This window comes from Fringilla coelebs (assembly GCF_963513975.1).
Source record: "Fringilla coelebs genome assembly, chromosome: 13".
NCBI lineage: Eukaryota > Metazoa > Chordata > Aves > Passeriformes > Fringillidae > Fringilla > Fringilla coelebs.
The window spans coordinates 5679047-5705488 of NC_140039.1; the positions used below are offsets into that span (position 1 = coordinate 5679047).

A 26442-nucleotide genomic window follows, 5' to 3' on the forward strand; every position below is an offset into this window, starting at 1 on the left:
AACGAGCTGCTGCTCAAAGGAATAAACAGACAGTGAAATAAAAACCCAAAAAGAGATTTTGTTTTTCTCAGCAAGAGATCACCTCAAGATGCCACAGAAGCTGATTGCTTCGTCAGCACTTGCTTTTAAGATAAAATGACCATCAAGCCAAACAAAAAGGAATAAAATAACAGCCAAAGAAAAATATACCATTTCAAAGGGAATTATGTGCTTCTGAGGAGAAGGTACTACTGAAGTACAAAGTGAAGGTGGTGCAGTCAACCCTCCTTTGAAAAATCTGCTCTTGGAGTTGAAAGGGGCAAGATAGGGCTTGACGGATTACAGCTCATACACTTAAGTCCATCATTTCCTTTAAATATATATTAGTAAAAGCTATTTTATGCTATGGATATATATACAAGTAAAAGACTAATGAAAACAAAGTGTTTATACAAGATTTATACCCCAGATCTCAAAACAGTTTGAGAGATCATTATGCCAAACCAGCCCTGCGGCTCCTACCTCACTATGCCAGTGGTTTCTGGCAGTTCCACAGACTGCACAGGAGAGGATGTACCAAGCAAAACACAACTTTGGTTTTCTTGGGTTTGATTTTCTCAGAAAATGTGGTGTTTTTGATGATTTATTCCTGCTAGAGAGCCTGGAAAGCAGAAAGAAGTCACAAATTCCTATCTACTGCAGCACAATGTGGTAGTATCAACTATACACACGAAAGTACATTCATAAGGAAATGCAAACAGAGAACACAACACCTCATGAGCAATGCTGTGCAGCCACCCTGCAGCACTTGCTGGGTTGGAGGAACCAGACTGTGTGGATGTTTTCTGTGTGAGGGGACGCAGTGGAGCAGCTGGGCCCAGCATGTCCACCCTTGGAAGGTTCCAGGACCCAACGGGGTACAGCCTTGAGATCCCTTCCCTGCTTGCTGCTGTGAGGAGAGGTTGGAACAGGTAACCTCCAGAGAGCCTTCCCAACCCAGCTCCCACCACCAAGACAGAGAGTACCCTTCCAGCTGCCTTCACTACCCCCCAGTTTCAGCACCAGGATGCTTCAGGCACCTCTCTGTGTGACTCTGGAATAGCAGCACAAGGAATGATGTTGAGGAAAATGAGTCACACTTCCAACAAGGCAGCAACCCACTGCTGCTCCCCCAGCCAGCCCATCACACAGGCTGCTAACATGAGCTGCAAACACTTCTCTTGGACAACTGTTTTCATCCCCCAGCTCCCACAACGACCTACTTACAAGTCATAAGGTTGCTTGCTGCTGAAATGCATATTAAACTCAGGACAGACAAAAAAACAACCTCTTTTTCCATTTCAGGTCCAATTTTTTTAATTTGATGTATAAAAATGCTCTGCAGTCAAACACATTTCTGAGGGCACAGAGACCTAGAGATGCCTAGAGCAAAATGGCCTAGAGCAGTTAAGCAAAGTATCTCTGCACAGACATATTTTAACATTGTTATCTGCAAGAGAGACTCGGGGTAGGGCCCACTGTGGGTAAGCTCTTGGGGCAAAGCAGAAGAGACAAAACCAGAAACTGAGAACTGTTGCATTTTTATTTTGTTATTTCCTTGTTAACTGATACTGTTCAGAGTAACTGTACAACTTTCAAGGCAATGCTTGGACACCAAACTAACGTTTGGCAAATCTAATTAAAGATGAAACTTATAAGCAAAACAGAAGAGTAGCCCATGGCATTTCTTTGCAGGACTCTGAATTTCCACCTCAGGGCTCTTTATTAAGATCTGACACCTTATTCAGACCTTTGCAGAAGTAAATACCTGTGAAGTAATATCAGGAACCAGCTAATTATGCATCATTATAGTAGGGGTATCTCCTTCATGGGGCAAGACAATTTACAAGGGCATGTAGTGACAGGACAGGGGGGAGAGGGTTAAAATTCAAAGAGAGTATGTTTAGACTAGATAAAAGGAAAAAAATTCTTTACTATCAGCATAGTGAGGCATTGGAAAAAGTTGCCCAAGGAAGCTGTGAATGTCACATCCCTGGAAGTGATCAATGCCAGGCTGGATGGAGCTTGGAGCAACCTGGTCTAGTGGAGGGTATCCCTGCTCACAGGAGGAGGCTGGAACTACATGATCTTCAAGGTCCCTTCCAACCCAAACCATTCCATAACTCTATGATTTCTTCCATCAGGATAAAGGACTAGAAGGCAGGAGTTCCTCAAACAATGATGTTTAGACACCACTGCATCTAGCATCAGCAGCAAGCATTGCATGCTTACCAGAAAATGGCTACTGACAGTAAATCCTGGGTATCCAGGGGGCCTCAGTGCCTAAATCCTGTCTTATAAGCACTGGAGTGGCACAGTTGCTTTCCAAAGCGCAGCTTTAAGTTTCTGTTTTAAGATCAGAAACTCCTGTGGTTTGGCTCTTTACAGCTGAAAAAACCATCCAATCACTTCCTACCCTGTGCAGAGATGTGTGACCCGAGAGATTGGCACAGGGAACCCCTCACCTCAGCCAGCCCCAGCACCCACCTCCGGCACCGCTGCCGGATCCGCCCCCAGAGCCCCGAGCACCCATTTCACACATCCCACGGAACGCTCCTCCCCCAGCACAGCCGCGTGTTGTGCACGACTCCTGGCGCTTCCCTCCCTGCGCCGAGCGTGATGCTGCTGGAACCCACCAGAACCTGCTGTGAGTCAGGGGCTGAGACACTCTTCACCTCAGCCTGGAGTGCAGCCCCTCTGCTCCCCTCCTTGCTGTTAAGTCCTTTGACTCCGGGACAATTTTGAGAATGGAGAATTCAGCTAAATATTTTGGCATCTCAGCAGAGATTGAGCCCTGCTAATCTACCAACCCCTTCAACTAATTTATCTCCCCCATTTCATCAAAGCACACATTATGTCAATTATTCCCTTATGACCAGCAGAACCCTTGCTCCTGGTCAACGCTTTGCAGCTGCCAAAAGCAAAGGTGGAACTTCCATGCTTGGAGAAAGCAAGAACCCACCCGAAGCAGCCAGGAAGGCTGCATGAGGAAGAGAAGGCATTACCTGGGTGAGGTGCGGGTTGGGGTTGAAGCCACACTGGTTGCAGACCTTGCTGTGACACTGAGTGCAGGCATTGAAGTTAGGCTGGCCGGGGGAGGAGGTGAGCTCTGTCGTCTTGCAGATGGGGCAGAGGGTGCTGCTGGGGAGGGGAGCAATCTGCGGGACGGAGTAGGGAGAGGTGGGGGTGCTGCCCCGGTCCGGTGACACCGAGGGAGACCTCCCCGAGCCCTGGCTCCTGGCGTCCACCTGCAGCGTCCTCCGCGGCCCCTCTGCCGCCGCTCCAGGCTGGCCCTGGCCCCGCATCTCCCGGGGGCTCTGGGAGCTGGGTGCAGTCTGTGCGAGGGAGGGCGATGCTGACCGCTGGCCCGCGGCCTGATCCAGCTGCTCCGGTCTCCTCAGTGTGCTGAAACACCACCAAAACACGCATAATAAGCCCAAGCTTCAAACATTTGAATGCCAATTAATGTAGAAAACTGCTACAGCACCCTCTCCCCCTCAAAATCCCAGCTCAGCCAAGAAGGCATAGCAAAACCCCACTGCCAACCAGGGAAATTGCTCAGATCAGCAGAAGGATACATGTTACCTTATGAAACAAGGCGCGATTTCAGCTTTCTCTTATATAACCCAGCGGCAGAGATGCAATTGAATTATTCGGTGTATTCTGAGTTGAACTTTAGTCAGAAAGTTGCACATAAAAACGTGCGTGAGAAGTTTGAGAAGCTCAGCCTCCTGCCAGCCAGGGCTTCCAGCACTTCTCCAGCTCAAACCAAAGCACAAACTCACTGGAAGAGGCAGTCGTGACTCTGCTTTGCAGCCTGCAGGGCCCTTTCTGCAGGGACATGACCAACACGCACTAAACTGGTTTCTCACAGCCTACTTTCACAAATGGCTGTGAAACCAGAAGCCTGCAAAGAGCCTATTTATTAAAGGAAAACCCCACCAGAAGCCTAACGGAGGCAGGAGAACTACTTTTACTTCCTCACCTATCAGGCAAAACCATGCAAGTCACAGGTGAAAGCAGATAAGGGCTTGTTTCCCAGGGGCCACAGCAGTGGGAAATCAAGAGAGAGCACATTGGCTCCCCTTTAGTAATCAGCACTGAAGTGGCAAACACAGACAACAGGGATTTTGTGGGCTGGCTGCCCCCAGCTGAACCCTCTTCTGGGTGATGTGAGTCTTGGCTGGGCAAAAAAAGCCAGCTGGGATGACTCTGGTCACCAGGACAGAGTGATGAAACTTCCCTGTGAAACCAGAGCTACTTACAAGGAGCAACCCTGAGGTCGGCATTGCACCCACCGCTGGTTCTGCAGCAGTCCCACAGTCCCATAACCTGTGTAGGATGCTCAGCACCCCACAGTGCTGAGGGATGTTCCTGGCCATCCCAAGGAGCTCTGGAGCAGCTCCAGGTGCAAGAGCTTTGAGCTGTTGTGCTGCAGTGCACAGCATGACAGCCTGCACTCCCTCCTCCCATGTGGTTTCAGGGCAGGCATCCTGTAATGTGCTGCTGATGGATCACAAGTGCATAAGAATGAATCTATGATGGAAAATATTTATCTAATTACCAAATAATTTGGTCCCTGTGCTTATCAGTAATGCCCACAAATATTTCTCGAAAAAGCAAAAGCCCTAATGCCCTCACTACCTGTGATCTACAGCTGTTTAAGGAAAAGTATTACTCAGAACCTCAAATTTAATACATTGTTGATTTACCCAAGCAGGGTCTGACCTTATAAAGGTTTAAAAAGGGAACTTAAATGCATAAAACTAATGAAATTCAAAGTGCATGTTGTCACAGTAATAGGAAGTCGGATGAAAATAAATAGTAAAATAGCACTTTGGGAATACTTTCTGGCTGCAGGTTGAAACCTACTTCTCTGGAGAAAGAATCACAATAATAATAAAGCAAAGCACTCAGGGAAAGAGTGATCTGTTCTAGACTGAAGAGAAAATTGCTCCTGGCCCTACAGTAGCACCTGCCATGAATGTTGTTGGCATGTGCTGCTCCTCCATTGTTAGTTCTGACACCCTTCAGTTCAGATTTGGGGTTTGACTCCTGATGTCAAGGGCTGCAGAGCTACTGCCTCATAAAACATATAAAACCATCTGTAGCTGGTGGAGATTGGAGAGCTCAGCCCCAGACACCAGAAGGAAGTACTGTCAGAAAGCAAAATGCACCTTCTCACTTAAATTTAATATTTCTATAAACCCTCAGCATTTATGTATTAGACACACCCTATCCTAATGATGTATTAAACAACTCTGAAATAACATTATATGGTCAAATAAATAATTGTTGTTTGGAAAAGCAGAATGGTTATTCTGCCCAGAGAAGCTGTGGCTACCCCATCCCTCAAAATGTTCAAGGCCAGGGTGGATGAGGCTTGGAGCAACCAGGGATACTGGAATGTGTCCCTGCCCATGGCAGGGGGTGGAATGAGATGGTCTGTAAGCTCCCTCTCATCCCAAACCATTCTGTGATTCTATTCCACTGCAAATTTTAAATTTCAGGGCTTTCCCCATTTGATATGAAAAACACTTGCCACCAAGTAAGAATTCTGACTCCATTAGGGAGCTGGTCAGATAACACACAGACAAGTTCAGATTTCCCACCCAAAACAGTGTGGCTCTCTTGGAAATGCAAAAGCCCACGAGGAACAATACACCAGGTGCTGTTATTTTGCCCTGAGCCTCATTGCTGGCACATAAGACACAGGAGGGTGGTTGGATGCTCACTGTCTGGCAGGTCAGTGCTGCTCCAGAGATGCTTTTCCAGACTGGGCTCGAGCTCCCTCCAGCTCCCTGCACTTTTTCAAGTGCTAAGTAATGCTGGGCCCCACCTCCATCCCATTCCCAGCAGCAGTTTCACTCCATGCACTTCTACCAACACTGCATTTATTTATTTTATAATTATCCAGGATGCCTCAACCCCCCTGTGACACAGGCTGTGCTGTCTCTCACTTGCACCAGTTGAACATACCCGTGAAATTTTAAGACCAGAAGAAATCATCTGGTCTGTCAAATACAGTAACTCAATCCAGGAGAGATGCCTCAGGAAAGAACATGAGAATAGTCATATGGAATCAAACACAGGCCCACGCTCACTGCATCTTCTGCAAGGATGATCCAATATTTGTATGATTTGTACCCATCTATGAAACCTTTTTTTTTTTTCTGTTACAAAAGCCCAAACTGCAGCTCAGCCCTATTTTGGTTTTTTTACAGGCTTTATTACTGATAGTTAACTAGCACTGGGCTGCTAACCAGTTCCAAAGAATTCCTCCCAATTCCACCAGAGTGTCTATTAACAATTAAATTGGAATGCCTTAATAAGGCAGGATTTCCTCTGTTTGATGGGGGATGTATTGATTTTGCACTGCCCTAATTGCTGAATTAGAAATATTGGCTGATATGGAGTCAAAGATCTCTGCAGGGTCCAAACTCAGCTGCACTCTGTTATCAACAGAGCAATAATTTTGTACAGCTAAAGAATATCAAGTGTTTGACTGAGTCTATTAACAATTATATTGTTAAAATTTTCATTTATGATATCCCATGAATGCTTTTTATCACAAGAAGGGCAGGCAGGCAGCTCTACTCACCTGCTCACAGTCACTGGGAGGGTGGGCAGCTGCTGTTTCCTTCCTTTTTTCATTGTTTTTAAATTGAAAAATTGTGTCTTTCTTCTTTCTTTCTAAAACTCCCTTCATTTTTCAGCACAAAGCTAAGTAACAGAAATTAACTCTCAGCTCCATGAAAGAGAGGTGGTAAAGCTGCAAGGTTGCTGCCACAGAGCCCAGAGCTAAAAATCACCCTGAGACATTAATCCATATCCAGCTCTGCCTCTCCATCAGATACTTCTGATTAAAAGGCCCAGAAATTCCCTAGTTCTGCTTGGAACAGACATGGATATGAAACCAGCCTTTCTATTTAGGGCTGACACAACACCTTGGGAGGAGATGGATAAGTACTGAGAGGGAAGAGCTGCCCAAGATGAAAACCAAGGGTCAAAGCCATTCACCACAAAACCAAGCTCAGCAGTGGGAGATGTCACAAGCACCTCAAATTTTTTTGTGCCTCATTTTTTCCCTAATGTAAAAATAACGTTTTTGCATTAAAATTACAAAAATTGGGAAAGCTTTAAAAACAAAGTCCTACTTACAGCCAAAACAAATGTTAGACTGCTTGCTGGTTAATATTTAATTTCAGAAAAACATGATTTGTCCTAAACCAGACTTTTGATGCCACAGCAGCACCAGGGAAAAGATGTCAGCAGCATCAATGGAGATAAAAGCAATGCAATGACATAGCACTGGTTTACAATTCTCTGCCAGCAAATTGGTACAGCTTTCCTATTTGGGAATTCCCAGGTAAAGTCAGGGTCTGTAGGAGGGAATTGCCCTAATTTAACTCAAGTAGGTTCATCAGTGCCACTAAATTTTACAGGCAAGACCCAGGCGTGGAGCCAGCATCCCAAGAGATGTCAACAGGCCCTTTTTCACCAGAGGTGCTAACTTGGGAGCAATAACCATTGCAAGGTAAATGCCAACACTGCTAATGTCTCTGCTATAAAATCAAGCAATTACAATATTACACAAAATCTACATGCACAGCTGGTAAATCAAGTCTTGTTGACTTGTGTGGGAAAGTTCCAAAGACAGCATTGGTTTTCTACTGATTTATTGGTTTTTGTCTAATTTCACATCCCTGCCTTGAGCACACTGGCCACATCCACCTGCTCAGCTGCCACAAATCTCTGGCAGTGATTGCATCCACAGGAACTTGGCATTTGTGGTCTGAGTAAATCCTTCAGGAGCTGCAGCCCTTCTGTGCAACTGAGAAACACGGACTGCATCCCTTCCTCTGCCTGGTGCTAAGGGAAATGGGTCCTTGCTTGCTGGGCAACTGATCTAATTACTGCATTGTAGTAGATAAAAACCATGAAAATAAGTGGCAGTGTCATTATGATTTTATAAACTGTATGCCCTGCTCAGGCTTTTCAAAGAGAAGCTGAGTTTTTCCATGGAAGGGAGCTCCCAGCTTCAAAACCAGATCAAAAATCAGCAAAATGAGGACAAGCAAGTCTTTTCTGTTAGTAGAAAAAAAAAAGAGGGAAAACTGGGGAGAAAAAGAGGGAAAATTATTGTTTATCTGCAGTAAAACCAAGGAGATGAGCAGCAAACAACTCAAGATAAAGCATGAAGAGAGACATGTGAAGAGGCTCACACCCAAAAAAGGGAGGCTGGGCTGACCAACAAGAATTAGAGCTGCTCAGCTACGAGCAGAGATTTGACCTAGTTGGTTTGACTGAAACCTGATGTGAACATCCACATGACTGATTTTAAGAATCACTGAGTATAACCTATTTAGAAAAAAACCAGGTAGCTAAACAAGCAGGCAGTTGTACTCTAGGTCAAAATGGCACTGGGTTTGACTTGGAAAGACATAATTCTGAATGGTTATGGGTTAGCAAAGGAACAGCACGGGATAATAGCAAATGTTAGCTGGTATACACTGCCTGTCAGCAAGTCTGACTAGAAAATAGGACAACCCTTTTAATAAATAAACAGAAAAAGAAGTGTCTGATGTGGAGGGCCTATGATTTCAGCTCTGTGCACTGAAAATCTCACACTAGTGATGCTCGGATATACCCCGAGCTTGGGTGTTCTATTGGGGACAGCTTGGAGCTCTAAAAAGTCCTACATCCAACACAGGGAATCCTGTATCAGTCTCTGCTTTGACAAAAAAAAAAAAAAAAGCCCCCAGCAGTTACAGAATTAAGCACCTGCTTAAATCCAAGTGCCCCTAAACTAATTACACTGATGTCCATGCAGAAAGAGAATCACTCTGGAAATGGATGGTTTAAAAACAGCGAATGCCACACAGCAGAAATCAAAATAAAAAATATGAAATGGTGACTAGAAACTGTCAGGGAGTATTTCATTAGATGGCAACACAAGCACTCTTGTGAAAGGCCACAGTATTTAATGACTTGCTTTTGTGAGCAGTGGAAAAACCCTGTTCTCCTGCAGCTTTGTGCTCTAGGGTTGCCTTATCCCCGTCAAATAAGATGCAGCTTCTGTCAGGCATTTTCCCAGTGACTGAGGCATCCCTAAAGCGCATCTCCTGATGCTGACAGTGTACTTGAGCTCCTGCTTCCACCCCATCTGGTAATCATGCAGGTCCTTAACCTCCACCCTCATACCTGCTCTCATAAATACAGAGAAATGTGATAGTCTTGAGTCCTCTGCCTCGCTGTTACACCCTGCTGGGGCTGAGCTTCGAGGAGGGGCTGCCAGGCAGGTGGTGGCACAAGTCACTGCCAACCAACACACCAAAGGAACAGCCTTCCCCGGGGGGTGGTGCTGTCGTGGGGTGAGCAGTGCTGCATGCACGGTGTGCCTGCCAGCTTCCTCCTCTGGCCCTGGTTCTGCAGGAGATAACACACTAGAGCTGCTGCTGGCTTTTCCTTCGTTTAAAATGCCATGCAAGGAAAGGTAGCAAGAACTAGAAGATTTCCACTTTACACAGCCACCACAAACCAGTTATTCTCCATCTTAGCACCATGTCTAGCTAAACCCAGAATCAGCAACAGGAGAACACATCAATGTCACTCTTGCTGCTGCTCTGTCAGGCACGGCTGTTGAGAGGCATCTGCCATCTTATTAGCTGAATCCTACGTACCAGAAGAGGGGTTTATGACTGATTTAAGCTCTAAATAAGCATTTACTTGCTTATTTTCATTCCTGCACAACTGCCTTTTTCTAAAGGTTTGTGAATCATTATCATTTGCAGTTGGACTAAATGATCATTAAAGGCCCTTCCAACTCGAAATACTTTATTTTCAGTCCTATTTTATCGTATTCTGATGTTTACCATTCTAATTTTGCTACGTGGCAAGCAAATACTTAATTTGCACCTTACTTAACCCTGGCTGAGCCAAGAGTAATTTCCTTTAGAGCACTTTGAACTATAAAACCAGAGCAGTGGCTGTTCCTGCTCACCAGACCAACATCCCCAGACCTCTCCAAAGAACCCCAAGGTCAGATGCCTGTTAGACACCCTATACAGGCTATAATGAACATCTGCAATTAAATGCAAGGCAACTGATCCCTATAGAGTCCAGAGCAGCCTCTATGAACCCCAAGACCTGAACCGGAGTCAGGGCAGAGTTTTGCATCTCTCACATGAGCTCTCACAAGCCAGAAGGTCACTGAGCGGCCTGCAGACCACCACATGCTGCTCTGGGGAGCTGCTCTTTCAGCTGCTGATGCCTGAAACGTGTGGCCACCACTGTCAGGATCTTGGCCAAACCTTTCAGAGCCAAAGGCAAACAGGTCTGACAGAAGAGTCAGCAGGTAATGATCTCAGTCCCATATACATCAGAGATCACTTCTCAGATAGCTTTACAGGAGCAGGCACTGTAAAGGTCCAAAGGTTTGAACAGGGTCTCCTTTTTAAATTATATAATTGTTACTGAGAACATTAATGATCTTGAACTTTAAAGCATTAAAATATCCCAGGGGTAAGTGCAGTGTCCAATATTCATTCTTCTTCAGCGACAGGGAAAATCTGTTCCCTCTGTGATAGCTGAAACCTACATTTAAATCTTCCAGAGACAGAGTAGAAGCCACCTCTTGATCAAAATGCCATCAGCTGCAGGGCGTGAGAGGAACTGTACAGCTCAGAGATGAGAATCAGGAAAGTGCAGGTGCAGAGCCAGGGCTTCACTGTGCCTGGGATGAACACAGAGATCCTAGAAAGGCTATGGGGTATCTGGTCCCTCTCTGCCTCTCTCTGGGCACTTAGGAGGTATCTGGAAGATCAAAGACAAGGAGGAACATCACCTCATCCAGTGAATGGGTGCAGTTGGAAGGTCAGCTTTGGACCTTCCATGCAGGTGAAGCCTTTGAGCCTTTGGGGAGACCTGGAGGGAACAGGTGGCTGGACCTGAGGACATTGCTGAAGGGGAGGATGCTCAGCAGGTCTGGGGTCATTAAGTGCCCTTTGTTTAGCATTAATTCAGATGATGCTGAGGTTAGCCATGCTGCAGGCTGCACAGGAAAGTGAGCTGCTGCCTGCAGAGCTCCTCTCCTCTTTACTGCAGGATTTGGAAGGTCTGCAATGAATATTGAAGAGCTGTGCCACTGAGTTATGGCCCTGCGACCAATACCAAGGAGCACGTAGGGAAACAGCAGCCAGAACAGGGATAAACATCCCCAGGAGCCATGGAGAGGTGTGGGCTGGAGCCGTCTCATCAGTCTGATTTCCACTCAGCTGCTCAATGTGTTGCCTCCATATCCTTCCCTGGTACAACTGACTGCTATGAGCAAGTCATTTATGTGTGTTAAAATTACATAAAAGAGCCATGACAATCTTGAAAGTACTGTGGGCAGCAGAAAGGATGAGGATGCTGGGGAGAGTACCCCAGGCAAGGAGCAGCTGCTCCCCTAATCCTTCATCCACTCACATCCTACATCTGAGCTCTGGCAATTAAAGGGTAGAAGAGCTGATTGCTGCAGTCACGCTTAACTGAAGGCCTTTGTCCCAGGAAAGCCAACACCATGAATTACTGCTCTGTATTTACGAAATGCCAGCAAAGCTGAAAGATAAACCATGGCATGAAGCTAAGGAATTTTTATGGCACATGGCTGGTGAAAGCTTATCTTGTAAATCTATGATTATAACCCACGCCCACCCTCCTTGAGAGCCTCTCTGATTTTAATTAGCAGCGACACAATTTTTTGTTTATTTCGTTAGCTGTTCCCTAAAGCAATGCAGAATGAAGCTACCTGCTCTGGACTTAATCTTGTGACAGAAACATGCCTGCTCTGAGGAGCCAAACCTAACGCACAAACTTTCAGTAACAGTGACTGCAACAGACTTGGCTTCAATCTATTTGCAAGACTGGGAAAAACCACAGAAATTCACATGATTACTATAATTTTCAGATACAACCGGGAAATAAAGAAGAGAAAAAGTGAGAAGGTTTGTTAGAAAGAAATTAAAAGCAGCAGGTGGAAGGGTAACAAAGGGAAGTTTCCATGGCACCTGTTAGCAAAACATGCACCGTCAAGAAAAGGTTTAAGACAAGGCCATAACACAGCAATATCATTAAACAACCAAGCTACAGGAGTAAAAGGCAATACTTAGTATGAAAAATCATCTCAAGTGGGAGAATTGTTAGGATAAACATCTAGAAAGAAAGGGGAGAAAGAAAGAATTAATAGAAGATGAAGAAATAAGGGGAATCCTTCTTATGGGTTAATAACATATCAGGATTTAGGACACCAAGGATAGAAGCAGATGGTCAGGTTTTCACAAGCAGAGGTGCAGGATCTTGCCATGGGATAAATGGGATATTCATAAATGGCTTGGGAAGGAGGGGGGGATAAAGAAAGGACAAGTTTGCTGAGCCATGCAAATTTATTCAGCATATTCAAGCTAAAGCTGAATGCAAAGAGCTGTAGAAGGCTCTCCTGAACTCAATGTCTTGAAACATCATGGCAGGTGAAATCCAAGGTCAAGAAATGCAGAGTGAGGCACAGAGAACAACCATAGCCACATGTAGTGATGGGTTCTAAATCAGACACTGATACTCTGCAAAGAGTTCTGCAAGCCATGTTGGACCATTCTCAGAAAACATCAATTTAATGCTCATCAACAAATATAGAACAATCCACCCCAAAAAAATACACAATTAAGTTATTTTGGGAAAAACGCATTTTGGAAAGCAATTCAAAGAGAAGAGCAAAGGCAGCCTGTTCCCTTGACTTGCTTCTGGCTTCCTTCCCCACAAAGAGTGGCACCAAGGTCTGGTTTTGCAATTCTCCCTTTTGCATTCAGGCTTGACTCTGTCCAGGAGCTGGATGGATTCCTGCAGGTGCTGGCTGGCTGCACAGAACGAATCCAACACGAGCACCGTTTGTCACAGGTGGGCAAAAAAGGGTCAATCCAGGGGTCTGGCTCCAACAGGTCAACCCACACAAGGGTCCCCAGACTTCTACCTTCCACAAGAAGTTGGTATTCAACCATTAAGAAACTGGGAAGATTGCAGGGCCCTTCTTTTGGATGAGTTCCACCCATGTTCCAAAATTAAAATCTGATGCAAAAAAATGTATCATTATCCATCTCCATGACAGCTTGAGTCAACCAAACTCAGCCCAGAATGGAGAACAACATTCATTCCAGGCATAAAAAAAAAGGAAGATCCATCAGAAAGAGAAGTGCTGTTAAAAAAGAGGCAGTAATGACAGACCAGAAAGAAACTGGTTTGTATTTTTAGGAAAAGGAAAGAAAAACACAGTTAAAAAGCAATTTCCAGGAGAGGAAATCAGAGTGCCATACTGCAGAGAGACAGGCAGCTCCTGGTGACTGTGCAGCAACCAAAAAATCCTGACTTTGCGCCCTCATTTATCTGAGCCTGGGCAAATGAAACAAAGCACCTAATTTTTTGAGTGTGTCTGTGAAAAACCATAGCATTTTTATCCATCCTGCAGTTCGTGTCTTTGCACCTCTACACATTTTGGCTATCTCATAATAGTCCCTTTACCTCTTTCCCAGGCTACTTAAATCCTTAATTCTATTTTTTTGCTGTTGCCTCAGGTTACCAGGAGAGCACATATCTGAGGTGTGGAAGAGCAATCAAGAGATCACTTGGGCAGGGACTGAGGAAACAGGCATCAACTGATGCCCCATGAACAGCTCCAAATACAGCACATGTGGAGGGGTACATGGAAAAACTGATGAGCCCACATTTCCCTGTGAGGAGGAGAAATCTGTGTCCAAATGGCCAGATGCCTTTAAACAAAATCTTCACTTCAGGTTATGTTTCTCAGAAACACTTCTCAGCTGCAGAGATTTCTTCCTCCCTGACATTCCCCACACCAGCTCACAGGGTCCAAAAATGTCTTTTATTTAAGACTGTGGTTTCAAGTGCCTGGTGGGACACTGCCCGGGGGCTGGCACTGGATGGGCTCAGTATCAGTGTTTTTGTGTCTTAGATTGGCACTTTCTGGTTTTCAGAAATATGAAATGGAATGGCAAACCAAACTCAGAATTATGTTTTTATGTGTAAAACTCATTATTCACAACAGGAAAGGTAAAGGAAATCCAAGGAACAATACATTACCAATACTGTCAGAGACACCATCAACTTCAATATCTCAAGCTGTTTAGTTTAAATGTACTTTTGAAATAGAAGAGTCTGAAATTCCCTTGCCAAATTCTTTATAGGATCAAAGGAAAACATTTCTCCAGCTTCTGCAACTCTTTAAGGCTCCTTGTCCCTGCCTGCATTTCCCTGCTGCACGTACCTCAGCCCAGAACATTTGTCCCCAAAGAGATGGAGGCATCTGCATATTTGATATATCTGTCCTTGCAGAACCCTCGGAAGGCTTAGCTTGGCAGAAATGGCAGCAGGTAAAATTTAAGGCTGAGAAGTTTAGATGGGAAGTGAAGCAAATTTTAGACACGTTGAGAAGCAGAAGGCACTTTATTCCTACCCAGAGCAGCTGCTTGGTTTTTGTTTGCATATTTCAAAGAAAAAGAAAGGTGTGATAATTTGTCAATTCAGAGTGTTTGGGTCTATATTTTCACTTAATAATAAATCAAAATTAAATAGGTAATCATGGACATGGGTTGGATGTAACTGAGTTGTACGGCCAAGAGGAATCCTATCCTAATCCATTAACCAGTGCTTAACATCCATTAACAATGCAGGAGGAGGAGAGACTGGAAGATGAGGAAGGCAGATAAAACAAAGCAGAAAAGGGATGCCTAAGGAGACACTTCAGAGTTTCCTCCCAGAGGGATGTTTCTGGATGCCTTATTTTTGCCAGGTTGAGGTAATCAGTGGCATATAATGTAGTGATAGGGATCATCTTTTCCACTCCAACAGGAACTGATGTTCTGTCATAACTGCAGTGTGTAACCAGTCAAAACCTCATCCAATATACTGGTAAATGGGCTCTGAAAATCACCACTATCACAAAAGGTTCTATATAATACACTATCTAAATGAAAACAACCTCTTTTCCTGTTGTGCTCTCCAGTTACAGGATTCCCAAGCAAAACATCCACAACTTAGATACAGGTGGGAAAAGGAGAAATCTTGGATATTTTTGCTCCTTGGGACTACAGATCTGCCCTGAATACAAAGGATGGTCTGTTTTACAGGCATGAGAGCAACACCCACCATCACCTCCTCACGTCCACCAGCGTCAGGAGTATTTACGGAAAGCTGCCGCTGCCGCCCGGCCCCAGCACAATGTGCTCCAGCACTATCTGCTCCAGACATCTCACCAGTTCATATTAGAGCTGGTGCAGCCCACGGATGTGTTTGAGACTGACAGCAGCTCCCTCACCCTCCCAAGAGCCATTCCCAGCAGAGGAGAGCGGAGAAGGTTCGAAAGGGCAGCATCCCAAAGGGGCACTACCAATGCTTGCCCAGGGTGTTGAGAAATCCTGCGATGAGCAGGGAAGAAGTAACCCAAATTACGGTGGCTTATCGTTGGTGGGCAGGAGACAACAAAGCTGATGCATCTGAGAGAAAATATGGGGAAAATCTACACACTTGAAGGACAACATGGAGTTCTTTGAGTCCTAATGCTGGTCCCACAAGGACTACACTAATGGGTCTCAAACCTGGAACCCTGTGAGTTTCAGACTGGAAATCAAAAATGTAACAGAAGTTCATAAAATCACAGAATGATTTGGGTTGGTTGGTCATTTCATTCCAACCCCCCTGCCGTGGGCAGGACACCTGCCACTAGACCAGGTTGCTCCAAGCCCCATCCAGGCTGGCCCTGCACACTTGCAGGGATGGGGCAGCCACTTCTCTGGCAAGTTACCGCAGATGAACTACTGAAGTAGCCTACAGCAAAACTAAAATGGAAAAAAATACATTTACTCCTTCCTGTCGACTCGGAGGTTGTGGCTGAGCACGATGAGAACAGTTCAGGCTGTGACCACCTCGGGTGTTTAAGCCAAGCAGACCAAACCCAGCCTACCAAGGCAACAGGCACTGCTGGAACTGCGATGCCCAGCTGCAGCACAGCCCTACCTGCAAAGGCTGCAAACCAGCAGAGTTTACTCTGCCAGTTAACTGGGAGGCTAGTGTTAAAAAAAAAAAAAAAAAAAAAAAAAAAAGGGAGAGAAAAACCCAACCAAACAACAATTTGTCTCCCTAAGAAGATTAATAGGTGCATTTAAAGAAATCAGGCTGAATCAGGCTGTAGGCTTAATGAGAGAGAGGCAGCAAAATCCTAAATGTGAGACCTCCTACAGTTTTTCAGTCCAGCTGTACAATCAAATAATAGTTTATGTAACTAGGATTGAAACAAAATAAATTAAAAGTAATTTCATGTTTCATCAAAAGAAAAAGTACCATTTGGAGTCAACATGGAAAAAGATCTAGTTCAGCCCCACATTTTCCCCAGCCTTTCTATAAGCTTTGTACTATCAGCTGATTTGGGGTTTTTTCACACGACAAAGGCAAATTACCAAATCCCTTAAGATCTTATTATACATTTCCAATTTTCAACCATTCCTATTTTATAACGCATAAATTCACATATCTGTAAGTGAAATGTTTTCTTTAGAAGATGAAAGAAAAAAAAAACATGCTGTTTTTCCTAGGTTGCAATCTGTTTTTTGGTTAAATAATAATTAAAAAAAAAAGGGTGGTTAGCAGCTACAACATGTCAATCTTTGCAAGTAATTCCCACGCACAACTTCATCCTTTTGCAGACATTAAATATGGCAAAATCTTTTCGTACTCTTCATGTCTAGACTGATGAAGGAAGGGCACAAGCTACCAACAGACTCTTTCTTCTGGAAAGCCCATGGCAGACCAATTTGGGTCTCAGGTGGGTTGTTAAGAGCACCAAACCCCTCGGGATTCATTCAACAGCTGAAGACACATCTCACATTGACTTCATACCCCCATACAACTTCTGAAGATGGAGTACCCTGAGAAGCACCCTGAGATCACACCAGAAGAGGTTGCATATTCCAAGCATCTCCTAACAGAGCTAAAAATCCATAAATAAAGGCAAATTCAAAATAAATCTCCCTATTCAGGATGCTACAACCCTCAGGACTGGTCCTGCAAAGGGATGTCCACCGGAACCAGGCTCTGAGCCTCTCAGCAGCTGGAAAAGCCCATGAGCCCCCAAGGCCAGGAAAGACTCAAGACAGGCTAGAAAGGAATGTTCCACTGCTATGCAAGGAAACAAAGAAAAAAAAGGGTTCAGGGGCTGCTCTCAGCTATTGACATCTGGCCTCTACAAGTGTTCCTGCTATGAAAAGCTTCCAGCACTCTGGGCTGGATCAAGGAGGTCCTGCCATCCTTGGACATCCTGGCTGAAATGCGTGATTTGGCCACATCTAAACCAAATGACATTTTGATTCATGGTGATTTTTCTTCTACGTCTGTCAGTGGAGCTGTCAAATCCTCATCTGAAAGCTATTCAGCGTGGGAAACTGCTTTGTCATGTCTGAGAGCCTGTGGTCCCTGTCAGGTCCTGGAACCGAGTGAAGAGCAGTTAGTCACAGATGCCCAAAAACCCTCAAAATTCTGCAACATTTCCCAAGCAGCATGGATGGGTTTTCTATGCAGCATCTGCTTGCTCTAAGTTTAGTTATAGCTATCAAAACCCTCCAAGAGGACAGGAAATGCTCTTCTCATGAGGATCTACACATGACAAGAAAAGCAGTCCAGGTGGCTCTAAGGTCCCCCTGGAGCCTTTTCTTCTCCAGACCAAACAACTCCAGCTCTCAGTCTGCCTCCATAAGAGAAGAGTGTCTCATTTAAGATCTCAGTCATTACCTCGTTAGTGGGGGTGTGATGGGGTTTCTAATGGTGTCTACCAGCAAATAATGGCCGAGGTTTCCCCCAGGCCTGTGCTTCCACCTTTCCCCAGCAGTACCTTGCAGAGCCCATTGCAGTCACTTGGCTCTTGGACAACCGTGCCCAGCCCAGAGAGCACTAACAGTCTCCACGTGGAGATGTTCATCTGCTTGTTCTAGGGAGAAGGTGTAAAGGCACTTCCTTCCTGTGCTAAGGACAGGGACAGGAGAGAGGTCTGGGAACAGACCGGGCAGGAGAGGGGTGTGTGTTGTAGCTCCTCTCAGAAGATGCCTAAGGCACTCTACTGTATTAAATATACAAACATTTTTCTTCTATAGACAATGACCTAGAAACACAACTAAATCATTTTCGAAAAAAGAGAATGCACCAAACTATTTAATCACATCTTCAGGGGGGAATGAAGCCAGTAAGAACAGCTAATCTGCTGCTCATCACAAAAACTATAGTTTTGGACTGAGGGCAACTTTGTATATTCAGAGGTGACAGTTTTAGTTAAACCTTCTGTGATCATATATCCCATTATTCCATCTGGTAAACTGCTTCTACACTTATTTATGCTCACTCTTAACATACATTTCATTACCATTTGGCTAGCATAGGCCTCTGAACTGCAGAGGTGTGTCTTTGCTAGCCATTGTAACCATCTTTGCCACCCAGTGCCAGCAGCCAGGCTGGAGGGCGCATTCCCTCCCCATCTCCAGCCAAACCATGGCACTTACACAAATAACAGAAAACAAAATAAAAATTGCATTCAGAGGTGCTTTCCTTGACTTGTCAACATGGGCAGGGAGCTGCTGTCTCCTGCCCTCCCAACCCACTGTCCCCAGTGTCTTAATGGGGCTGGAGTCTCTCTTCAATATCAAACACACACTAGGAAAGCTGCCGAGGCCAAGAGTGAGTGAGACACCACCATCAGTGTAGTTAAGTCATTTTTGGTATTAAACATGAGCAGAGCAGCTCATGAACATCCCTTCCAGCCATGCCATCAAGCCCAGGCCAGTGTTACTAGGCTCCAGTGATGCTGATTTCTCTTACAGGTTCCTAAATAGCACGTTGAGGGTGCTGGGTGCTCTCAGAGAGGAGCCAGCTCACCACATTCATAAAAACTTCCCAGCATCAGTGACATGAAAAGCGGTACAACGTTCTCATTGATGACTGACAGGCTGCACAGCAGCACCTCGGGGTCATGCCGGAGCTTAGCACCTCCAAGCACAAAAAAAGACAAAAAAACTTGTTCGTAGGAATAGTCGTGCTCATAGACTGATACAAAAATAACAGATCTGTCATTCAAACAGACATTTGAAAACAGTGATGGCTCAACAGCGACGATCTCAAATTCAAGATGAATAACAGTTTACGATGTGTGGGAACGGGATGACCATCAGCACTTGCTGTCACTCACTGGCCAAAAAAGAAACCCAAGGAACATCCTGGAGCAGTGGCACTCAACAGCAAAGTTCACATGATAATGTTATTGTGACATTTAGTGAAAAACGCCTTTGCTATGAAACCGTTTCACCCTACTGAGCTACCTGCTCTTGGGAAGCACTCTCTGCACCCTGACTGCCTGTCCCATCCTTCCCAAGGGGAACCTCATACGCCAGGAAATCAACCTGATATTGGAAAAGGATTGCTTGGAAAAACACCCTGGGCCAGCCACAGTGCCAGCCCCAGCCGGGGAAGCGGTGAAGACGGCTGTGCAGAGAGGCTGTGTGGCAGGCAGGCTGTGGTGTTCTGCCAGTCCAGATGCACATCAAGTATTCCCCAAACTCATATAAACTGCAGGAATATGCCACAGCACTGACTATCTGTTTGCACTGAATTGGAGACATGATGGGAAACATCAAATATGTGCTTGATTCACACAGCAGAGAAAAGAAACAGCTTTATTGCAGCACGCTGGAGAAGCAGAAGTGGAGAGGCAGAAGCCAGCTCAATATGAGCAACAATGTGGAGGGACCCACCAGCCCCAATGGATGTGGCCACTTGAGCTGCGGCTCCATTCCTGAGCACCGGCAGAAGAATCAGGATGGTTTGGGTTGGAAGAGACCCTAAAGATCACCTAGTTTCCATCCCCTGCCATGGGCAGGAACACCTTCCACTAGAAGGCTGACCATCAGCACTCAGCTTTCCAATGCAAAGGAAAGCAGCCCTGCCATAGCTTCCAATTGTACCAGAAGAAGCCAAGGACTCCTCCAACTTTTCAGCCAACACAGCAAAGGACATCAATCCTTTCAAATTCTTCTATACCCTTTCTGAGCAGAAGTGGACACTGCAGGGACATCCCCAGGAGCCCCTCACCCAGCAAGAGCAAAGGGTAAAGATCCACCATCCAGGCTGGATCCTGCAGTGAGAAACCCCAACCTGTGAGGCAGACTGCAAATCTGTGTATTTGTTTTGGAAATAAAGGCATTAATAATTGATGCCAAACACTGTGAATATTGATGAGCACGTTCCCAGAAGAGGTTTTGGAGTTACTTAAGCACCCAGAATTGTGCCGTCTGGATTCAGTGGCCTAATGGCTGCTGTCAGAGCAATCACAAGTACGCAAAGCACTGTGTCACAGCCAGCACCGCCTGCCCATCATGAGAGAAGATAAATTGATGCCCAATGGGGTATTTAACACCACAAATATTTTGATTCGATCCATCATGTATACCATTTTCTACTCCTTTTACTTTTTGTTTTGCTCACACAAGTTTAATGATCTCAAAACATTGCATATCTGTTCTTCCCCTCCTCACTTAAACCCAGCCTCAGTTCCCTCCTGACCCTCCAAATGTCTTGCAGCAAATAAACGAATGCTCAATAAGTGCAAAGGCATGGCAAGCTTTTCCAGACTGCCAGTCCATGGCTCAGCCAGGGAAAAACTATTTTAATATTTGAGGAAATTCCCAGCAATGCCTCTGATGGCGATGCCTCTGCCCCATCCTGTGCAGGGCTCAGAGCCTTTGGGGAGAGCAGAGCATGGAAATGAGGATGGAGCTGGTTCTCTGGGCTCTCCAGGTGAGCGTGAGCTCTCTCCACAGCCTGACTTCCCATCACACAGTCTGGTTTTATTTCTAGAACAGTCATATGAAAATGGACATTTCTGCAAGCTTGGGAAAAGTGGCCATTTAAAAAGAAAGAGGCAAAGTTGCTTTTTTAAAAACAATTATCTTTATGTATAAACTTCTTATCTCTCATTGTGATGGTACTTTATGGCAAGCAAAAAAGCACACTCAAGTGAGTTACTGAGAGGGTAAAAGGGAACATCCAAACTGCAATGGTTTGTCCAAAGTTTTTTTTTATTTAAAGGGCTTTCTTTCAGTTCTGTTTCTTCTATACTCTTCCCTATCACCAGATTTTTTTACTTCAAGCTCCATCACCTGCCAAACAGAGCCATGCTGTATGTACAGCAGGGTAAACAGGATCAGCACTTGCCTTGCCATTGCTCCAAGCCAAAGAAGGCTCTGAGGGAGCTCACAGCCCATGCCAAAGGTGCTACCACGCAGTACTGGAGATATTCCTTCTTGGTGCTTCAAGACCTTCAGCTCATAGCCTATCTTGAGGCTTAAGAAACACTGGGGTACGACCCACAGTGTGGGAAACAAAGGTCCTGGCACCTCTGCCAGTGTCATGGGAGCAAGCTCCCTCCCAGCCTCTCAGCCTGCAGCCCACCTGGCTGCTTGCAATGTGCATCACCCAGCTCCAGAGAAACAGCGGTGCTGAAAGCACTGCTGCTCCCACAGACAGCCCCTGAATTTGTGGCTGGTCCTCAATGCTTCCCAGGAGACTGCCCCTCTTCCCCTCTCCCATCCTTCAGCCTGAGCTCATGCCTCCAGGTGTCAAAAAGAGCCTTTTACAAGCTCCACAGCTGAGCAGCAGAGAGACCAAAAACCTGAATGAATCCAGCATAAATCAGGCACATACAATCAGAAGCAGCAATAAAGTTTTTCTGCAGGTTACCAGGAAAACCAGCCATGTAAAGCTCTGTGCCTCAAACTACAGTTCTGAACTTGGGATCATCCCTGCTCTGCCATCCAAGCCTTTTTCATCCATCCATCCATCCATCCATCCATCCATCCATCCATCCATCCATCCATCCCGTGAAATGAGCTTGTCCCTTCTGCTTAGGGGGTGTCTCTGGAGGAACAGACTAGAACTTGCCAGGCACTGGAAAGCTTTCTGTCCAAATGCATCAGCAACCAATCTGGGTTCCTTTGATCCTACAGGTTAACGATGCCCCAGCCATTCACCACCTTTCAGGCTAGAGGCTCTGTTTATCTGAGCAGACCAGCAGCAACTCTGCCCTCCCTCCTCAGATTCAATCTCTCCTTGCTGGAGTACCAGAGTCAGGCACAGCCTCCTCAGGTGAGATTCCAGCAGCTCCTTGCACAAGGGTGAGCTCTGCACTCAAAACACCTTGCCAATGCAACCCTGCACCATGTTGGCCTTTTCCAGAGCTGCATCCTGCTGGCAGAGCCAAACCACCCCAGAGCATTGCTCCCAGCTTCCCTCCGACCTCTGGCTCCCCTGTGCTTCGGCAAAGCATGCAAGCAAAAAATCAAAGTTCATAAATAGTGGTAGATGTTGCAACTTAGTGAGAAGACGCTATTCCTATTTGTGGTTTCTACTCTCTGAAGGATCTTCATAGTGGATGCACAGTTCTTAGAAGCTGTTATTATGGATATAAACACAAGAACCCAAAATTCAGGGTAGCCCCTATAAGGCACTCAGGCTATTTCTCTGTGTCACACAAAACAAACTGTGAAAAACTACACAGAAAAATCATACTACTATGGTTTTCACTGGCTTACATGTGGATTTAGGTTACTTAATTCAGAGGAAAAAAAAATTGCTCTGATACTGAAACTCACTTTCTCTGGCCACTTAAGATTTCTGGAGCAGCACCTTTTGCACTGCACACTCACTGCTTGGCCAGCACATCCTGTGCTCTGCTGAACCTTTCACAACATATGGTCTGTCTTATGTGCCCACTCCCGCACCTCACAAAAGCGACTTTCTTCTCGAGGCCTCATTTCCCTTCATTGCCACTTTGCTACCTTGAATTAAAATCCCTCAGTGTCATCTCAGCCCCCCACACCCCCCCACGCTTAGGTTTTAAACACTGGCATAGCTCAGCATCGTCCCCATCCCACTGCTGCTGCACAGCACAGCCTCACTTGGCCCACCTCTTTAATTGCTTTAATTAATTGCAAGGGAGGGCAGCTCCCCAGCAGCAGCTTCCCAGGAGGCACAGGAGCATCAGCTCAGTGTGCGAGGGCTGGAGCATGGCCGGAAAAAACAACCTGGTGTTTCTGGCAGCAGAGGAGCATGGATGGCCAATGCTACAGATTCTGCTCCTCCAACCACCACCTCTGCATGCTCCAGGACCCTAAAAGCCCCTGGAACCCCAGCACTGCACAACAGCCAACACAGACACTGGACAGTAATGGAGGAGCAGTGCCAGAATTGGACAGAGACAGCAGACCTGCATGGCTTCCTTGGCTCCTATCATTACAGCAGCCTAAACAGCCCCCCAGGTATTTAATTTTAAATTGTTCAAGCAGCTACAAACAACTTTTCACTGGCAGAATCCAAAGCAGAGGGCTTTTGACTCTCTAACAAGGGAAACTGAGAAAAATGTAAAGGAAAATGAGCACAATTTCACTCAGGGCTATTTTTTCACGCTCGCTGTGTGAAAGCTCACAGGGATCTTACAGACAGAAGCCTGCCCACAGCTGTAGCATCCCTGAAGCCCACTGGATGTTACGGTGTGCCTGTGAGCAGCCACTGCAGCCCAGCAAGACAGAGCCCACTGCCAGCAAGACTGCAGCCTCCTGCTCAGCCTCCCACCTGGATTTTCCCTGTCTGAAGCAACACAACTGGCAAGACCAGCAGCACTCATCACTGCCCAGGCGAGGCGAAGAGCCCAGAATGCCCCTGCCTTGGCCACACACTGAAGGCGAACCACCCACCGCGTCCTCCGCATCCCTCCGTGCAACTTTCTCTCCTCGCCTTTATTTTTTCAGCTAGGATGATGTTTTAGTATTGGCTTTTTTCTTTTAAGGAATATCTCTTATCCCACACTCGCTTCCGAAGTATCTCCCTCGCTGCCTGGCAAAAGGAGAACGGCTCGGTGCAGTTCCCTGTGAGGTTTTGCACCAATGACTCTTGGCAGGGCTGCATGTCCCTCCTGTTACATAACGACCTTTCCCGTTTGGTGCTGGCTCCACTTGGGGTGGCCACGTTTGGGAGTGGTCACATTTGGGGTGGCGATGACGTTTGGGGCGCTCACACGCCCCAGTGCTCTCAGCCGTGTGCTGCCACGCACCATCCCCCCATCCCGACCAGACCCACCAACGCTGAACCACCCTCCCTTCTTCTTATGCCTCCCCCCTTGCTGCTGGACCTCTGCCCACCAGGCAGCACCCCGCTTTCTCCTGCCCCCCAAACACGACACTCGTCCCCGGGCACTCCATCCCTCTCCCACACCCAGCCCCAAATCGCACCTTTGCTCTCCCCAGCACCCACGGGTGTCCCGGAGCTGCTGGGGCTGCACCCTCCAGCACTGACCTGCCTCTGGTGCCTCCATCACCTCCCTGAGCCCCAGTGCACCTCCCTGACCAGCAGGAGAACCCTGCTGCCCAACCCCACAGCCGCACCGTCTCTCCCCTCGGCTCGAAGTCCCTGCACACTCCTGTCTCACCTGCCTGCGTTCGCCTGCAGGTGCCCCACAGAGCGGCACCCCACGGCACCTCCTGCCCCCAGACAGCCTTGCAACCCTCACACCAGCTCCGATCACAGCTCTTCGCCGCACCCCGGCACCGCTCACCCCTCACCCGACACGGCCGCGCCTCCTGCCCCGCTCACCCCTCACCCGACACGGCCGCGCCTCCTGCCCGGGTGCCCCCCCCACACCCGCACCGCCACCCCTGCTCCCCTGTGCCCACACCCCCACCCAGCCGTGCCCCGCGCCCTGACAGCCCCCCGCAGCCCGGAGCCCGCGCCCGACCCCGCGCCCCCCGCCGATCCCCGCCCCGCGCTCTGACCTCGGCCCGGCGGCGGGCGGGAGCTGTCCGCCGCCGCCCGGTGCTGAAGGCGGCTTGGCGGCGGCGGCGGGCGGCGGCGGGGCCCCTGCGGCGGCGGCGGCGGCGGGCGGCAGCTGCCCGTCGTCGCCGCCGCCCTCCAAGCTGGCCTCGTTGCCCATGTCGGGCCGGGCGGGACCGGGACCGGGGCCGCTCCCTCAGCGCAGCGCCGCCCCCGCCGCCGCCATCAGCCCCGCGCCGCCATCGCCGCCCGCCCGCGCCGCCCCGCGCATGCGCTGCCTCCGCGCCCGCTCGCGCCGCGGGCACGCGCGCGTTCCCCTGGCCAATCGCCGCCCGCCCCGCCGGGCCCCGCCGGCACGTGCCCCCCGGCCCCGCCCCTCCCCGCCCGCCGGCCAATCGGCGCCGCGCAGCTCCAGCGCTCGCGCCCGCCAGGCGGCGCCACTCGCGCTCCCGCGCTGGCCGTCAATGAGCGGCCCGTCTGCCGTGACGTCACGACCCGGCGGCCAATGGGCGCGCAATCCTGCATGAGGTTACACGCAACAGCCAATGAGCACCCGCTCACCCATGAGGTCACGGGCTGCTGCAGGATGTCACACACCACTGACCAATGAGGTGTCCCCTCCTTTATGAAGTCATGTGCTGCTCCTGGAAGTCACAGCCTGACAACCAATGAGCACGTCCCTTCTCCATGATGTCAGAGGCTGCTCCAGGCATCACACCAAGTCAGCAAATAAGCACCCCCTTCCCCCGTAATGTCATGGGCTGTCCAAGAACATCATACCCTCCCAGCCCATGAGTGTCTTGTGCCATTGTGAGGTCATGCACTGTCTTGTGATGTCACACTCTGCCAGTCAGTGACAGCCGTGCTCCCTGTCAGGTCACAGGCATTCCTGCAATGTCACATGCTACTGCCCAATGAGCACCCTGCTGCTGCATGAGATCGTGGCAGTCACTCTCAGCCAGGCAACGAGCACACACTTCCCTGTGATGTCACAGGCTCGCGGATGTGGTGGTGGAGCCTCAGCCAATAACGACCCTATCCTTCCCATGGCCACCCAGAAACCAGCCAGTGACCACCTTTGCTCTCCTATGACATCACAGGGCCAAGCCAATGGGCTCACATGCTGTCTCTAAATGCTTGTCTCAGGCACCCAGCACAGCCCTTTCCATGATGTCATGCAGCACTCACCCAGTGGCCACACTCCCTCTGTGTGAGGTCAGAGGCTGCCCATGATGTCATGCAGCACTCAGCCAATGGTCACGCTCCCTCTGTGTGAGGTCAGAGGCTGCCCATGAAGTCACAGAGCACTCAGCCAATGGTCACGCTCCCTCTGTGTGAGGTCAGAGGCTGCCCATGAAGTCACACAGCACTCAGCCAATGGTCACGCTCCCTCTGTGTGAGGTCAGAGGCTGCCCATGGAGAGCAGCCGGTGTCCAGCACCGCCGGGGCTCCCTCCCGCCCCCGCCGTTAATGAGGGGCGCTAATTAACGGTGCCGGTGCCCGTGGGCGGAGGGACGCGCT

At 47.8% G+C, this 26442-nt stretch overlaps 1 protein-coding gene across 1 annotated transcript in view; it reads right to left on the reverse strand.

The window, feature by feature from the left end:
* BSN (bassoon presynaptic cytomatrix protein) overlaps positions 1-25081 on the reverse strand; it is a gene marked incomplete at its 5' end in the record, with an annotated part of 87100 nt that extends 62019 nt beyond the window's left edge. Inside the window, 2 exons of the mRNA XM_084214485.1 lie at positions 3024-3423; positions 24924-25081. Coding sequence (XP_084070611.1) covers positions 3024-3423; positions 24924-25081 — 558 coding nt within the window. The remainder of the gene's footprint in view (positions 1-3023; positions 3424-24923) is intronic.
* Positions 25082-26442: the final 1361 nt, after the last annotated feature.